The sequence below is a fragment of the Penicillium hordei genome (genome assembly GCF_028827395.1).
Source record: "Penicillium hordei strain IBT 12815 chromosome Unknown utg000001l_segment0_segment0, whole genome shotgun sequence".
Taxonomy (NCBI): Eukaryota; Fungi; Ascomycota; class Eurotiomycetes; order Eurotiales; family Aspergillaceae; genus Penicillium; species Penicillium hordei.
Window position 1 is genome coordinate 520,168 of NW_026623142.1, and position 17,521 is coordinate 537,688.

At 46.0% G+C, this 17,521-nt stretch overlaps 6 protein-coding genes across 6 annotated transcripts; 5 read left to right on the forward strand and 1 right to left on the reverse strand.

Moving 5' to 3' along the window:
- Nucleotides 1-334: 334 nt before the first annotated feature.
- On the forward strand, nt 335-2,958 carry N7537_000188 (uncharacterized protein; the record flags this gene model as incomplete). The annotated part of the gene is made up of 3 exons (XM_056891246.1): nt 335-494; nt 552-1,231; nt 1,903-2,958. 3 exons carry the CDS (start codon nt 335-337, stop codon nt 2,956-2,958), a joined length of 1,896 nt encoding a protein of 631 aa, XP_056756241.1.
- Nucleotides 2,959-4,323: 1,365 nt separating this feature from the next.
- On the reverse strand, nt 4,324-5,176 carry N7537_000189 (glutathione S-transferase family protein; the record flags this gene model as incomplete). Its single annotated transcript, XM_056891247.1, has 2 exons — nt 4,324-4,788; nt 4,850-5,176. The coding sequence occupies 2 exons, from the start codon at nt 5,174-5,176 to the stop codon at nt 4,324-4,326; spliced, it is 792 nt and encodes a 263-aa protein (XP_056756242.1).
- A 403-nt stretch (nt 5,177-5,579) lies between these two features.
- On the forward strand, nt 5,580-7,310 carry N7537_000190 (uncharacterized protein; the record flags this gene model as incomplete). The annotated part of the gene is made up of 1 exon (XM_056891248.1): nt 5,580-7,310. The coding sequence occupies one exon, from the start codon at nt 5,580-5,582 to the stop codon at nt 7,308-7,310; it is 1,731 nt and encodes a 576-aa protein (XP_056756243.1).
- Nucleotides 7,311-7,977: 667 nt separating this feature from the next.
- N7537_000191 (alpha/beta hydrolase) lies at nt 7,978-9,021 on the forward strand (the record flags this gene model as incomplete). Its single annotated transcript, XM_056891249.1, has 1 exon — nt 7,978-9,021. One exon carries the CDS (start codon nt 7,978-7,980, stop codon nt 9,019-9,021), a length of 1,044 nt encoding a protein of 347 aa, XP_056756244.1.
- A 5,011-nt stretch (nt 9,022-14,032) lies between these two features.
- On the forward strand, nt 14,033-14,989 carry N7537_000192 (uncharacterized protein; the record flags this gene model as incomplete). Its single annotated transcript, XM_056891250.1, has 1 exon — nt 14,033-14,989. One exon carries the CDS (start codon nt 14,033-14,035, stop codon nt 14,987-14,989), a length of 957 nt encoding a protein of 318 aa, XP_056756245.1.
- Nucleotides 14,990-16,418: 1,429 nt separating this feature from the next.
- N7537_000193 (Cytochrome P450) lies at nt 16,419-17,000 on the forward strand (the record flags this gene model as incomplete). The annotated part of the gene is made up of 2 exons (XM_056891251.1): nt 16,419-16,585; nt 16,685-17,000. The coding sequence occupies 2 exons, from the start codon at nt 16,419-16,421 to the stop codon at nt 16,998-17,000; spliced, it is 483 nt and encodes a 160-aa protein (XP_056756246.1).
- Between the last annotated feature and the right edge of the window lie 521 nt (nt 17,001-17,521).

Below are 17,521 nucleotides of genomic sequence, written 5' to 3' on the forward strand. Positions count from 1 at the left end.
ACACAAAAATATACAAGCCAGGAGGAGAATTTAACTGGTAGCCTTGAGTCCCTAGATTCACACCAAGCCACAATCTGGATCCATGCCCGATCCATAAGCTTCTAGAAACAGGGATAACTACATCTCGGATTCCAACCCGAGTACGTGAACTATCAAAATGAAATTTTAGAGCTTAGCATCAGATCCTACAGACATTTCAAGATTGATGTATAGATATAAAAGCGTTTGTCAATCTCTACATGGACCCTATTACTCACAGTCAGCATAGCTTTCAGTTACCATTCTCACGATTCAACTACATCTTCTCCTATACTCAATTCAATCTACCAAAGCTATGGCCAATGACTCTACATACATTTTCTACCACTACAACCCGTCGGCAGTTGCGGCGATCTTTTTCGTTGTCCTCTTCGGATTAACCACCTCGGTGCACATTTTCCAAATGATCCGGAATCGATCATGGTTCTTCATTCCTTTCATTATCGGAGGAATCTGTACGCGTATACCAACCTCATTTATAAACGATCATATAAGGCTAACTCTACTTATAGTCGAAACTATCGGCTATATCGGTCGCTATCTTAGCTCACAAGAGACCCCCAATTGGACAACAATTCCATATGTCATACAATCAGTCCTGCTTCTCCTCGCACCAGCATTCTTCGCCGCCTCTATCTATATGATCCTAGGCCGCTCAATCATCTCTACCAGCCATGATTCGCTCTCTATCATTCGAGTCAAATGGCTGACCAAAATCTTTGTCTGCGGAGACGTTATCTCATTCCTCGCTCAGAGCGCTGGCGGTGGTTTCCTCTCTTCCGCAAAGACCCAATCTAAGATTACCACCGGACAAAACATTATTATTGTCGGTCTTTTTATCCAAATCGCCTTCTTTGGATTCTTCGTTGTTACTGCAGGCGTGTTCCATTACCGGCTTAGGAAGTGCTGGGATTGCATTTCTATGTCTACTATTACGGTGCCGTGGGTGAAGTGCCTATTTATCCTATATATAGCTAGTCTATTTATTATGATTCGGTCTATCTTCCGTGCCGTTGAGTATATTACTGGTACGGATGGTCCGCTCATGTCGACGGAAGTATACCTTTACGTGTTTGAAGCTACTCTGATGTTCTTGACTATGATCACCTTCAACATCTTTCCTCCAAAGACATTGTTGACTCCCCGGTTGGCTATGTGTGACACTGAGTCTCGGGCCAGTGGCACAGAACTAGTCAATATCAGAAATAATGCCTAAGGAATGGATACCAGACAGGCAACAATTTTGAAGTGTGAAGAGGATATGGGATATTTTTAGGTGAAAGTGTTTTTGTGGGGCGGACACTAGCGTTTTAGCGTGAGACATGGACTTGGGGGTTCTTTGTCGAACACCCAGTCCGAATACATGATACATGATACATGATACATGATACATGATACATGATACATGGCAGAAACCAGACATTATACCATGAGAATCATGTGACTTCGAGTACTAGGCATCCATGGATACCATATATTACGTTTAGTCATCATTAAAGCACATATTGTTGAAATAGCAAGTTTTGTCTAGTTAGAGTTCACAACACCAGTCATCCATACCATTATCTTTATACCTGGGCATTGTTCGTACACCAACTTTCTGTCATTCTTGGCTAAAGATCCTTTTCTCAAAATATTTACATATATATTGGGATCTAAACACTACATCTTCTCTACCTCTCTCTGCTGTTAGACCTATATCTACTTCGATCTTTGTTCCAGTCCCGTCCATGGGGTATAACATGGGGCCCCGACGGTCGCACACAAAGTCTAGAAACGGCTGCCGGTCGTGCAAAACTCGCAAAATAAAAGTGAGTGGTTCAAAGAAATAATCTGTCTTGGTTGTTTTAACCAATTCAAAAGTGTGATGAAACCAGGCCGCATTGCAACAACTGCCTCAGACATGGAGTCCAATGTTTCTTCGGCGAGGGCGTCCCAGCCCCTAGGCCATCGGTATCACCTGCAACCCTCGGCACTTCCGGCGCCCCAAGTCCCGCTTCCTCAGGGGAGAACACCTCAATGGGCATGACCGAGATGGCTCTACTCCATCACTTCTCTACATCAACCTGCTATACATTTTCACGCAATCCAGTTTTACAAACTGTATGGCAAATCCGGATTCCGCAAGTCAGCTTCTCATCGCCATTCGTATTCCGCGCCATTATCGCACTTTCTGCGCTGCATCTGGCTCATATAAAGCCCGAATTCCACGACTATTATATCTCCCAAGCAGAGCTCTATCATAACACCGCCTTACAGATGGTGTCCGCTATCCTCCCAGATATCGATAAAGAAAACTGCCAAAACATTTACGTCTTCTCTATTCTGACTTGCATTATCTCCTTTGCCAAACTACACACCAGACACGGTTTTTGGGCAAATAGTGATCGAGACATCGAGTGGTTGACCCTATTTCGTGGCACAGTACATATCTTGGCATCAGCAGACGACTCCCTTAGAACGGGACCGCTAGCACCAATGTTTCAGATGGGCGATCGAAGGAAACTAGCTCGGGATACACGGTCTACCATTACCACGCCGCCATTTCTTCTCGTCTTGAAAAAGCTCTTACAGGATACGGTTCAGGATCCTAATGAACTACAGTGTTATCACGGCGCAATTGATGATTTGGCACTCTCGTTTGCCACACTCGATATTGGATCCCATGATTGCGAGACTGCTGATATATTTATCTGGCTGTGGACGGTTTCGGATCAGTACTATGGATACTTCCAGCAGCGCAAGCCTGAGGCAATGGTAATTTTTGCCTATTTCTGCGTTGTCACAAAAGAGATGGAATGGGCTTGGTGGATGCAGGGGGTCAGTGCTCATACCATTAGTCGTATATATTATCTTTTGGATGAGGAGCGTCGTTGCTGGTTGCAGTGGCCTATGCAACAGGTGGGATGGGGTCCGTAAGTTAGTGAAGTAGTAGTATATTCAATATACCATACCATACTACTCCACCTAATCCTTCATCGCTGCTAGTTGCCCATGCTCCAAGTATACCGCAAGGCCTTTTTATACACATCACCAAGTTTTCTTTGATGCAGCTAGTGGTGAAATTGACCTTTACCCATGTTGAGTCAAGTCTGCAACAAAGCTTGTGTCAGGCTTTTAATGAGAGGAACTTGCTTCCTTCTGCCTTCAAATAGACACAGTGCCAAGTCAGTTCGTCTATAAGTTTGCGGACTATTGCTACTCCGAGAATCTCATCCAGAAGCAGATATTTGTCCTATCTGAGAAGTTGCAACCACTGGCTCCACTACCTCTTTGAGCGAAAAAGTCAAAGAGTCCGTGTTTCTCTAATTCTTGACAAAAATGCCTTTGCAGAAGCGCCACATCCTGTTCGTTTGCTGGTAATCATGCCGGTGGCACTATTGAGCCTCCCAGCAGACTGACCCGTAAGGAAGAGGACTCCGTATGGAAGAGGGCTCCGTATGGAAGAAGGTTCCGTAAGGAAGACTACATATGGAGACTCAAGGAGACCTGATTGCCAACCCAAAACAGGGGTGGCAAATGGGAGACATCATTGACTAGCTAGATGTTCCATTTCCAGTGGATGGTGGTTTATAGCCAACTAGTTAAATCAACGGCTTCAAGGGAGAAGTCAACAATGGATCAGAGGGCTAATGTGTGATTGGATTCTGACTACTCCTTGCTCCACCTTAGAGAAGCTCCAGTCCACTCAGGCTACTCGGTCCACTCAGACTACTCGGTCCACTCAGACTACTCGGTATATTTTATTCAACTAGGCGAGCCTTGCTAACCAGGCAGGGGTCGCGCTTGCCATGTTTGATCGCTAGAAGAGCGAGGCGGGTCGCTCCTTCCTAACTTGTCTATATCTGATCCTGCGTAGCAGGTAGAAGGAAGGAGTAACCCGTCCCAGGAGCAAACCCCTCCCAGGAGCCTGGAGCCTAGATGTGCCTCCCAAACTCCGACGGCCAGTACAAGCCCTAATCTCGGAACTCCGAACCCCGGTTTTTGCAGTTATCAGCCTCCTCTACGCAAGCACATCCCTATCAAGTTAGGAGCTCCTTAAGACAAAATTGCTATCTAAGGATCATTTATCAAGTATCTTGGCCCTTATAATAACTACATGGTTATAGTTCTTCATCACGATTTGCTATTGTTTATATCTAGGTTTTTCCATACGGTTGTTAGGTACGTCAACAATCCCCCTCGGCTGCGGCCATACAAGTACTAATAATGAGCATAAAAACCTATCTCCTTTGAGGTATTGTCATCTAGTATAGCTCTTTGAGCATTTGATAATAGCCTAGTTTATTTGCGCTTGCTCTGAACCTCCATGGCCCGTGCATCAATTCCCATGCCATCCATAACCCACTTGCGGTGAAACTCTTCAAACTTCTTGGTCAACTCTCCATCCTTATCCCCAGCCAAGGCAATTACGCCATGTGGCTCTGGCACATTCATGCCCTCGCGGATACTCGGCCTCTGCAAGAGTCTTTCATACCATTCCTTGACTGCTGGAAACTCATCCAAGTCCAGACCTGCCCATGGAGTTGTGGCAGCCAGGCTCCAAAAGGCGATATCAACAATGGTAAATTTGTCGCCCACGATATACCCTTTTGTCTTCTGCGACAGCTGCTTTTCTAGAACAGAGTACAGACGTCTAGTTTCGTTGTGATATCGATCGAGAGCGTACGGGATGCGCTCAGGAACATGTCGCAGGAAATGTGTGGCCTGGCCCTGGAAGGGCCCGAGGCCGCTGACCTGGAAGAAAAGCTGCAGCAGGGTTAGCATTCGTTTGTGTGTGGGTATTCTGGGGAATCTCTCAAAAACTAACCCAACTAAAAAGCTCATAGTTCTCTCGGGTTCCATGAGGGTACCAGAGCTTGAAGGTAGGGTCATATTGCTCGACGAGATATTTCAAGACGTTGCCTGACTCCCAGATATGAATCTCCTTGCCATCTTTGAAAACGTCCGTGATGGCAGGGATTTTGCCATTCGGGTTGATGTCCAGATACCACGGCTCCTTGTGAGTTCGAGCGGTGAAGTCGTGTTTGTAGACACGATAAGGGATGCCCAGTTCTTCCAGGAGAATGGATGCTTTGTTCCCATTCGGAGTCTGGGTCGTGTAGAGAACGATATTTGGAGAATTTAGAGAAGACATCTCGTAGTTGGAGAAAAAAGTTGAAGGCTTGTAGTGTCCGATAGAATGGGTTGCAGAGACGGTTATATAGTATCGTGAGTCTCCGGTCAGTACTGTCCTCGGGCATTGATCTCACCTTGTTTTGTTATTATTAATAACTATAGAGGTCAATGGAAACTGGGCGAAATCTTGCTGTGTGTCTGTCATCCATTATGGGTTCTAGGATTCCCTTTTAGGAAGTATCGCAACGTCATTGCCTGATGGCGCTATTCCTAGATAGGTTAGCGTAATATCAAGAATCAGCCGAGAGGTGATTTCCTCGTTCTCATGCACACAACCCTAATGGCCTACAGAGAGCTATTAGGTGCGCTTTTAGTGCGACAGACATCAAAGTTTTTGCCCAACAACGCTCTAATCACCTACGATGGAATTTTCGTCGCCCCTGTTGGCCGGTCAACCCAGCGCTGCCACCACAGCGTCCTTTAAACGAGTATTTCATTTTGTGGATGCGACGGGCGGCCATAGTCGAAGGAATGCCCGCTCTCATTTAGTAACTGAGCGCTTGCGAGAACGCAGGTGGCGTGACTATGCGGCCAAGAAACAAGCATGCCTGAGACGTCCAATACTATCCGACTCTTCTCCAGCTGATGATAATACCAATGCGGGAAGCAAGAAGGATTGCCAAGAGAGCCAGCGCATGAAACTTTGTCCAGCCATCTTTCTCATGGAGCCGATATCATGCAGTCTAGACCCGTTCCACACCTTGCCGGTCGAGTCATCGCCCGCAGTATTACAGCTGGTCGACCACTGTATTGATCTCTTTCCATCGCGTTGGATACCTACCCATACTGACTACCCATTCACAGATACTAGAGTCATTCCATCACTGCTCCTAGATTCCGCCGAGTTGGGTATTTCCAAACATGAGCCTAGTGTAGACCTGTTTCAACTGTACAGCCTGCATCCTGCCTCGTTCCTGGGTATGCTGTACCACTCCGCCCGTCACAGAGAGCATCTCTATAAAAATGAAGTGACGGGAACCCTATCCCTCGCTTTCAAGAGCAAGGCCCTCGGGGAGGTGAGCAGGCAATTGGGGTATTCTAGGGCACGAGGGGTGCATCCTGACAACGGCACGATATTAGCAATTTATCAACTCGCCATCGCAGAACGCTTGTGGGGTGATCTGGATACATTCCGGCTTCATTGGCGGGCAATGTACGACATCATTGATGCCCGAGGCGGTGCGGCAGCATTCACAGCTCATGATCTCATGTACAGCAAAATCTTGTGGAATTGTTTCGCGCTGTTGAATGCACGCGATGGTTATTTCAATTGCCCTCGCAACCCGTTGGCATCACAAGCAAATTATGACTTTGAAATAACGACCGAGGAAATGGTCAGCAACAGCCATTGTTTCGTTCAGTCTTATACCGGTCGAAGAGCCTCCATACTGAGGCTTTTACCCACCTCTGAAGCTGAATCCGAGCTCCAGTATGAGATGTATCCTCGACGGCTCATGAGCTTCCAGCCTGGCACCGTTCTTCACCAGGTCTTGAGCCCAGAATTACGCCGGAACAACGCCCTAGGAGGTTCCTACCCGATTGCAGCGGACCCGAACCCGAACCAGCCTATACAAATGGTTGGCGACCGGCTCAGGACCGATAACTGTAGGCTTGCATGCATTATATACATCAATCTGATGCTCCTAGAGCTCGGAGACTTGTCTGAAGCTGCCGAGCTATTTCTGGGTTCGCTTGAGCGATATTTACCCAACAACAAATCATTACGCTCTGCAGAGTTCTTACTCTGGACTCTTCTGCGCAGCCCGTATCCACTCACCCCGGAGGCGTCACGGGTGCTGTGGTCAAAGACAATCCAGATCCTTGCCGTTGTGAAGCGAGCCAGATACCAGCATAGTATCCTAGAATATCAAGAGGCAATGTTCCTGTTTCTTGAACTGCCGATCGATGCCGCGAGATTGTCGCCCAGCTTCCAAGTGGATCTTGACGCTATACAGCACGAGGCCCTTCGCGACGGCTTGGATATACCGGTTCCTCCTGACTCATCCCTGGAGCCTGCCATTGGAGGTTCCAGCCACCATACCGCTATCTCGCAAACATACTGTGAGCTGCTCTGGTTTACGTGTGGCTCGTAAGAACTCTGGGAAGTGAAAGATGCCAGCCGCATCTCACGTCTTTGTTTGACAAGGCCTTTGTTTGATAAATGTGTCACCATCGGCTATAGGTGGATTCCTAGATACCTAGCCCGGGTTCTTAAGAACCAGAATGAATATATTTTGATAATACTAGCTAGTAGTTGCCTCTTGTCGCCAAAGAGGTGCCGGGAATATAGTAATGTAAATCTTTAAGTGGGACTGAGGAATGTTACTTGTGAATATGGTTCTAGCATCTAAAACGCCGCCCCGCTCCGCTTACCAAGGACTGCGACCAGCACAAGGCCACTATGTGGCAGTACCCCTTGACCTTGTACATATTAATATTGGATTCTGGGCCTTGTCCCTTGACCTGTGGGAAAGCCTGGTGGGAACGCCCCCGAGCCTACCTTAACGGCCTAGTCCATATCGGGCTTAGCCTACACAGACCATGACGTTGCGATACTTCCCAAACAGGAAGGTTTGGTAGCTGGGTTGGTGTGCACTTTGGCTTTCGTGGCTTCTATGTGACTTATTATAAAGATTGCATTGGGCCCTGACTTGCTTCATCCTGTCTATTCTCCTGCTCAGCCTTCTACTTGGCAAATACACCGGAATCAGCAGGGGTGAATCATATTATCCCACAATATCTTCGTCTGGTACTGCTGCCATGGCGAACGTCTACCCATGCCCAGTCTATGACCCGGAACTCGTTGCCATCAATGGCAACCCGCCGTCGTTCTCAATTCAGACGACCCAGGATATTTATGCCCTGCGACAGACTACGGCTTCTGTTCTTGAGGAGATTCTAAAAAATTGGCGGGTCCAGCATGAGCCTTACACCGTCTCAGGCGTTCAGGGGGATGACCTTCAAGTGTCCGTGTTTCGTCCGTCATCATCTGCACACTGCCAATCGCCAACCTCTCGAAAAGCTCCAGCTATCCTATACATTCATCCAGGCGGGATGATAGCCGGGGATCGCTTCACGGGGATCGAATTGTTGCTCGAGCACGTGCAACAGGAACAGGTCGTCTGCATTACAGTCGAATATCGCCTCGCCCCAGAACATCCACACCCTGCAGCTCTGGAAGACTGCTACACCACGCTTGAGTGGGTCCGAGACCATTCAGGCCGTCTGGGAATCGATCAATCCCAGCTCCTAATAGCCGGGATATCAGCCGGCGGCGGGCTCGCAGCAGGTGTCGCCCTTTTATGCCGCGATCGTGGAGTCTTCCCGCCCCTCTGTGGGCAGATTCTGCTTTCCCCCATGTTAGACGACCGTAACATCACCGTTTCCAGCTTTCAATACCGAGCGCACGGAGTCTGGTCGCGGGAGAGCAACTTGTTTGCGTGGAAGTGCCTCCTTAATGGCGGCGGCGGCGATCACCAAGGGGGAGCAGCACATGATGATGTCTCCATTATTTACGCGGCACCTGCACGCGCGAGTGATCTTGCCCACTTACCCCCGGCGTATGTTGAGTGTGGGTCAACTGATGTCTTCCGCGATGAAGATACCGCGTATGCGTGTCGTCTTTGGGAACATGGGAATGAGGCAGAGTTACATATTTGGCCTGGGGGCTGGCATGCGTTTCAGATCTATAGCCCAGGGTCCAGGTTGGCGATCACAGCTGCTCAGACGCAGTCGTCTTGGCTTCGCAGGCTATTGTTGCGCTTGGGTAGCAATGGCCAAGATTATGCCAAAGCTGCCGAATGATTACCGAGGAAGTCAACTGCGTTCAAGTCAGCACAAAACTCAGCAACGCCGACGGCAGGAATCAAGACAAGAGCACTTTTAGGAGATACTTGCCACCAAAAGCAGTAGTCACATATATTTAGAACATACATAATTGCCACTACCCTTGTAATAAAGGATATATAGGTCCTAAGGGTAGGAAGTAGTAAAACTAGGTACAGATGCTGATGAATGGCCGTTTTTGACGCGGAAGGAGTAGTTTTTTGTAGAGAGTAGAGTCAAGAGGTGGGGTGGCTTGCCCCCAGCCTCCTACCATGTATTCGGACTTAGTATTCGACAGTCTCTAATAATTCTTTACCTAGGTATCAGCTTGATACTGTCTATACATTACAGTCACGTATTATTATAAGAATATTACTATTATTATTGTTATTGTAAGACAATATTCTCCGTCCTGGAGATAAGGCGATGTTTTAGTTTTTTGACTCCCATCTTCATTTGTCCAACTTTCTCGTTCTCACAGTTCTCCAACGTACCTCTCTCCATTTCCAGTCTCGCTAATATGGAGAAAGAAGACCTCCAAACAACACCTATCACATCCCTGGGATCCTCTGCGGGAAGCCAGCTAGACGATGAGCTACCTACTTCTCCCCTCATGTTGATTGTGGACTCCTATCCCGGTAACCTCGTCGTCAAATACCTTATGGCACCGTTTGTCAAACATACTTTCCTGTAAGCAAATAAATACCTACTATTGGTGATACTTACTAAATGTATCGGGAATATAGAACCCTCTTTACACTCCTGGCTTTTCTCTTTGGCTCTCTCCCAGTGTGTGGCCATTGGAACTCAGAAGAGGCTTGCGACCGGAGATTTCACCATCTGGCATTTTTAATTGCGATAGGACTAGTGAGCTTGAAGGGCTATGCCAATTACCTTGGGCGAAAGCTTAAAAAGGAGGAGGGGTCGCGAAAGGCTCAGCTTAGGTAGTTCTGGTCTTTGCTTGTGCGCTATGGAATCAATTTGACATTGTCTAAACTTACATATATATCATGCTCTAGCCCCCAAATCTTTGTACATAACATACAAGCTTTACGCGTATGTATATGAATATCAAATATATAATTGAGACGGTAAATCAGAGGGTCGGTGTCCGCCCTCGGTCCGTTGGCCTCAGTGGGCCACAGGGCCACGGCTATCCCCGTGCGATGGGTTTTCCTGGAAGGTGTGAGGTCTGAGAGCTGCATCGCTGCAAGTAATAAGAGAAGTTCAAGAATTATGAGGCTTGGAGTTAAATCTTGGAAGCAACGTGGTAAAAGAATTACAAGTTCTAAAGTGCGTATGTCCCCTTACCCTAACTATTTGACCGTGCTCGCTCTGTTTATAGTACCTAAGTAGATTTATCCATAGGTCGAAGAACTTCGTGTGGTGTTACATTGCTTCAAAGGCACTATGCTAGAGTCGGTGCTAGAGTCAATCTAGGGCTCGACAAATAAGTGCGGTTTTCGAACTTCTCCTAGCCTTCACTATGTATGCACTAGTTTAAGATCTTTGGCCCCCATGTTGCTTCCAAACCCTAGGTATTCCCCTCCAGATCCACAACAAAACCGGATTGACTTGGCAGTATCTTGGCAATCCCTTGGCAGAAACGCATTCTTATCAAGTCACGTCACCTCGATGATGAACAATACGGCCATCACTCCGTCATTGCACTGTCTCTTATTGAATTTCATAAAACAATTCGAGTGCTGAATATAGGAGAAATTGTATATCACCACCTTACCACCTTATCACCTCACGGAATAGGTCATTCGTTCTTAAATTGGGGGGTTTAGAGCTTTATTTTATTTATCTTGCTCCGTGGTCCGGCCGAAAGAATTTCCTGCTAGCTCTTGCCTAGCTCTTGTCTAGCTCTCACCTAGCTGGAATTACTCCCTTACTCCTACGGACTCCGGCTAGTTGTGTCCTCGAGAGGCGCCCCCGCCCGGAAAATAGCAAGATCTATATAGTATAAACTATACTAGTACTAGGAGAGATTGGGAGACTAAGAGTTAGGACGCTCTACTTATCGAAAGATAAAGGCAGAGCGGGGCATAGAAATGAATAAGATAGTAAGTGGCCTAGGGCTCGTGGGTAAGATATTGTGGACACTCGCGACTCTCGTGCGAGTGACTTGACTTCGAGATCTATAGGATAATCCAACACAATCCCATTTGACCCTATCAGCTTCGAATTATTCAGCATGTACTCATTGTAAGCCCTGATTATATACCAAAAATTTGTAATAGAGCCATACGGAGTACATGCAACGGAGATAGATGAGTGAGTGACTTTGACTGAATGATCTAGCATTTCACAGCTCCTTGTCGTACCTCCTTATTCGATAGGAATTGGTGGACTGGCATATCACTCCCATGGGACCAAATGATGGGAGTTGGCAAGGTCTAATATTCTTTAAGCTTCTCGACCCCTTTCCGCTAATTATTAGATATACCGATATCGACTAAGTTATAGACATAGAATAACTTATATATATATATATATATATATATTATTTAGCGCCTATTTAGGCCCCTATTAACCTGTAGTGGGCTCGAGGTATAAGCCTATAGCCTATCGATAGTCCTAAGGACCGGGCCCAAAACCCAACCTATTTGCAGGTTGGGTTGGGCTGGGCTTTGGGCTTTGGGGCAATAGCCTTAACGTATTTCACCACCGAGTGGCCCACACCACCGAGTGGCCCACCCCACCCAACCCATTAAATTTAAATGCATTTATCTCAACCATAACGCCATTAAATTAAATCAACTAACTAACTGGTCTATCTGGACATGTTTCTCTTCTATGTCCTGGTAATCTGCATATTCCACACCCCCGGGGGGGCCGCGTACGTGGCTGGATAGTCGATTCTCTAGGTATGCCGGGGCCGGGGGGAGGTGCTTCAGTTGCTTCCTGTTGCTGCATAATTAATGCAGAGGCTTCTTGAACTGAAAGGCCTTCTTTAGCGGGTATCTGCCTCCGGGATCTAGTACGCTTTTGCTTCTGCTTCTCGTTGGCGGCGCGTAATTCGCTTACTTCTTTCTCGAGAAAGGCGGCGGATTGCATAGTGATCTGGCATGCCTTTAAAACCTGGTTTATAGCGGAATTGAGAGGACTTAGAGGGCTCCTTGATCGTGTACGAAGCAATGCTTTAATTGACGATGCTTGCTTTTGTAATTGGACGTAGTTCGATGGGGTTTTAGGATCCCAATCACTACCCCTACTAGAAGGGGGGGTAGGTGTTCGGAGCCGGATATTAAGCTTTGAGATCACTCGGTCGGGTCTAAATAGGACTAAACCGGCTACTACGAAGCTATTTTTAATCGTCTCCGATTTAAAAGCTTCAATTCGTGCGAGAGGGTATACTTCGAGGAAGTCAAGTTTGTTAATATAGTTGATCCCGTTCCGTATCTTAGTTTCAACCATCCGACCGTACGTACGTTTTAACACAGCGAAACAACTAATATCAAGAGGTTATAAAAGATAAGATAAATACGCTAGCATATAGATTGATATAACTTTATTTTGCTCACAAAGTTCATCAAATTTAGGTATTAAATGACTTCTATAGCCGTCGAGAATTAAAAGCCGGTATACCCCCTTCGTACGCGTAGTACTAGGAATAAAGAGCTTTTTAAGCCAACGAAGTCCAATCTTATCAGAGGTCCAGCCGTTAGGACTAACTTCGAAGCGCCAATCCTCCGGAAGGCCGTCGAACTATGATTCAATAAAGACTTTGCCTTTAAAAATCATATACGGAGGAAGGGCCTATCTAGAAGCATTCGTATATTCAACCACTATCACCTATTCACGATTTCTAGGTTATAAAACCGGCCTCCGACCGTAGTATTTACTCCGCGTAATAACCTTTATAGTTATAGTTAACCCTATTACAAAACTAGTCTCGTCGAAGTTATAGATATCGTTAGGGTCGATCCTAAATTGAAGGATAGTTCTTTAAACTAGATCAAACCACTCCTTAATGATTTTAGGGTCTTTATATTTCGCACGCTTATAGTTATACCGTTTCGAGAATCGGGAGGAGAGGAGAGGATATCGTTTTACGAATTTTATAACCTAATTTTAGCCGACCGAAAGAACTAGGGTAGTTCTACGCTTTTATAGAAGAAGATCTGCCATTTCTCGTACTATAGAGGGCCGAGGGGCTGCTCTACGAGAGTCTATAGAGAGGATCTATTTTTGAAGAGATTCCTCTTCAATTTCCGTCAATTTAGAGCAATTAGCGCGTAAAGTCGCGTAGTGTTGTATCCCATCAATTCGGTGGCGAAGAGTTGTACGTGGTATATTAAAACGGCGCGCTATTTCACGAATTGAAGAGATTTCTTGGTTCTTAAAAGCCTGGATAGCTAGTAAGACCCTACCCTCTTGCTCTATTGAATTTTTAGAGCTCCGGGAGCGTATTGGTGGCATGGTGGGTGGTTGAAGAAGAAGGGGTTAAATTAATTGACGCGTTTTGGATGGGGTGGGCCACTCGGTGGTGTGGGCCACTCGGTGGTGAAATACGTTATTGATCCGATATCCAATAAAATGACTATATTTAGGCATATTGGGTGGTGTGGTTGATGATTAAAGAGAGAAAGGCGGGAGTGACAGAAAACCTTTCATATAGGTGATCCCTTTCCTCCATAAGGGTCTGTAATTTTTGTAAAAGAGAATGTGAGGGCGAAATATGACGAAAGTCCCGACTTCCCCGTAAGCCGCCCCAGTCGGCCTCCCACCGGTCTCCCACTTGCCACCTAGTGGGATGCCACTGCTACTATACCCTTTTTACTAACCTTATGTATTATTCAAGTTGCTTCTTTCTTTAGTAATTTACTCTTCCATGGACATTTAGTTCCACTATAAGCTGCAAATTTATAAATTGCAGAGGCCGAGCACGAGTATAAGTTCACAGCAAGTCCCTCGATGGATGACACAGTTACAACACATCTTATCTTAAAATTTGTTTGAACAATACCTTTCTTCATTTAACATGGCTCCTACTATTCTCATTGTGGGTGCCACAGGCAACACTGGCCAAGCCGTTGTCGAAACCTTACCGAAGTTGCTTCAATCAAGCAATGCTTTGTCTGACCACCGTGTCATTGCCCTTACTCGTTCCTCGAAGAGTCCCGTGGCACAAAGGCTTGCCAAGGTGCCTGGAGTTGAAGTGATAGAGAAGAACTGGGTTGATATCACCTCTGACTGGCTCCGTGAACACCAAATAACCAGAGCATTCATTGCCCCACACAATGACCCGAATGCCTTCGTCGAAGAGTCCACGTTCCATATTGCTGCCTTGGACGCAGGTGTTAAATACGTCGTGCGAATCTCTACCACTGCTGTGAATGTCCGCCCAGATTCTCCCGCTTACTATACACGTACCCACTGGGCGATTGAGGCTCTCCTAAGCTCGCCCGAATTCACCAACCTACAGTGGACTTCACTACAGCCTAATACCTTTTCGGCTTTCTACCTTGCTAGTACTGTGGAATTTATCAAACAGTACCGCAAAACAGGAAAGCAGGGAGATCTCAAATTGATAGCATCGAAAGATGCACCTGTCGGTGTCATCGACTCTTCCGAGGTTGGAGTCTTTGCGGCTCATCTCTTGTCCCAAGAAGACCCCTTTGTGCACAATAAGGCCAAATATGTCCTCAATGGACCAGAAGACGTTACTGGGCAGCAGACAGTGGACTTGGTTGAGCAGTACATTGGTACGAAGGTTGAGAAAGTCACCTATCAGGACACATCATTCCTTGACCAGATTTGGGAATACCAGTATGCGGCAACCAATCAATCAAAGAATGTGATTTATTCTGTCAAACATGCTCTGGTGACAGCATGGGAAGGGAAATGTTCAGTTTCAACCACGAGCAAGACAGTACTGGAGATCGCTGCACCTAAAATTACACTTGCTGAGACGTTGAAGGGCCTTCTGGAGGAGTAAGGGAACAAGCCAACCTTGGAATGGTACACGGGTGACTCAACGGTGTCAAACAACCTGGTTCTTCTTTCGTCCTAAACCAATACGGAGTATCTGTTGTTCCTTTGTTCATAACTTTCCGGGTCATATTAGGAACATCTTTTTAAGTATGAGAATGCCGGTTTTTCTACGTAGTTAGGGATGAAATGTCAAATTTTCTATCCAGGGCTATGTTGGGCTTGACATCTTCGCATGTCTTTCTAAGTAAATATACATTTATTACCGCCGTAAAAAAGCCAATACTCACCAAGAGATTGGCATCTATAGCATTTTGTGATGCAATATCAACATTGGGTTACCACTCAAATATTCTTGATACTATCGACTCCCTTTGTTGCATAGCGTTGACAAACTGGAATTGAAATTTCTGCTAATCTCATTACGATTTCAATCTGCCCCCGTCATTCTCCACAGCGGGAAGTTGCACGACGCTAATGAGCCACCCGTTCGATACCCGGAAATAAAAAGTCATTAACTAGTTATAGCGTCAAGCTAGACCCTTCCGTTGCGGGGACAAGTAACTCGAGCAGTGGCGTTGTTTATCAATTGGTTTCACTAAATCAGGCCCAGTCTGTGATGTTGCAGCGGTTAGGGGAGATGAGATCGAGACATGAAAATGGAGCAAAGGCTAAAGGAATAGCTGCATGCATACTCCACTTAGTTACAATTTGACTCCTATAAACCGCCATTCAGCGATTGCTTCGTGGGGCCTGATCTTTAGAGGCGAAATATCAGGGGCTGTACAGCTGAAGATCGCTGAAGCACAGTCCTTTCTCTCGAAAATTCCCACGACATGGGCCCTATTCACCTGGCGCCAACAATACTACTCCAATACAATGTGGGAATTGAGAAGCCGCATGACACATACGGCGATTTTATTTGAACAGGTCGGTCTGAGATGATTGTGGGTGCATAACACGAGGCTTATTTCTTTTTTTTTTTTTTTTTATAAAAAACTTGCATTTCTGTAGGACCGCGGGAGATCTGCATTTTTCGCAAATCAGCCGTACCGTTGATATTTGGTCCCCAGTTTAAGTGCTTGATGTTAACATATTATACTCAGGTGTCAACGCAGTCTAAATCTTGTTCGGTCCATCACTCGCGCGGCATAATGGATCACTGAAAGCGCCGAAAGGCGTGGGACCGTGTGTTCAGTATCACAGGTAGGTAGGGCAATCTCGGATTTTGAGTCCTTTCTTCCTACAACATCATTGATAAGAATGTCTAGCTCTTACGATCTACGAGCCACGTGTTAGAGACAAGGTACCCCGGTTTGCTCATTATATCAAAAGCAGTCTAGGTCAACCTATCGATGCCAGTGTCTAGTCCATGTTGTTCAGATTTGACATCATGGGAATGTTGGGTTTAGAAAATAGTTCCACAACCTGGCTACATGCATCGAATATCCAGTCCAGCGATCAAAGGCGTTCATGACCATAAGGCTATCCTCGGAAAACTATGTCATGTTCCTTGGCTTTTGAACAGCTGTATCCCAGGAGTGGCGCCTGGATATTTCAGTTTCATTCGGTGGTGTGGGGATGAGATTGAGCAAAAGCAAAGGTACGCAAGTTCATCTCTGCACATGTAAGCATCACGATACCTATAATATAGGATTGGAATATAGACACCACCACAGGATATTGTCTCGTGGCTATTAAGAACCTATGTCGAGAAGGATACATTTGCGGCTCCGACTGAAGCTGCTCTTGATGAGGATTCACAAGTAGTTGTAGTTGTTGGCAGTGAGACTACGGCTACTACCTTGCCATCTGCACTCTACTATCTGGCCAAGAATCCCGCAATACCATCGAGGCTGCAGCTCCATCTAGATGAAGATATGTCAAAAGAAACACTTCGCCTGAGACCTGCAGTAATGATGGGTGGATACCGCATTACCCCAGCCGAGGGAATCCAGGTTGGTGAGATGTACATTCCTGGGAATATCAATGTTTTCGTTCCAGTGCAATTGATTTAGACGGATGAAAGGCACTACAATGATGTCAAATGATTTGTGCCAGAGCAATGGAACGAGAATACCGAAGACCAATCTAGGCGAGGAATAGAGGTCCTGCCCAGCCATATTGGATAACATTTGCTTTTCATACAGCTACATATATAAGAGTACTCGGCCGTGTATGCGGCCTTTGTCCATGAAAATTTGGGACTACAATGATTTGATTTATCTGGCTCAAGATGATATAAGGGATGTTATGAACCAGAGCACCGGGATATCTTTTTTGATATCTTTTCTTCCCGGTATTTTTACCTTCAATGACAACGAATAGTACATTGGCTCTAATATGTATAATATCCTAAGGCAATAAAAAGCATAAACCGTACAGAGGAATTTTTTTATATACTAATAGGGATAAGCTATAATCCTTTTTTGCGTGCATTATACACGTATGTAGTTAAGTCTCGATACAGTTGAGACCGTCATGGTGGGAAATCCGATGGAGATGCAACAGGCGCAAAATTTACATTGCCTCGACACTG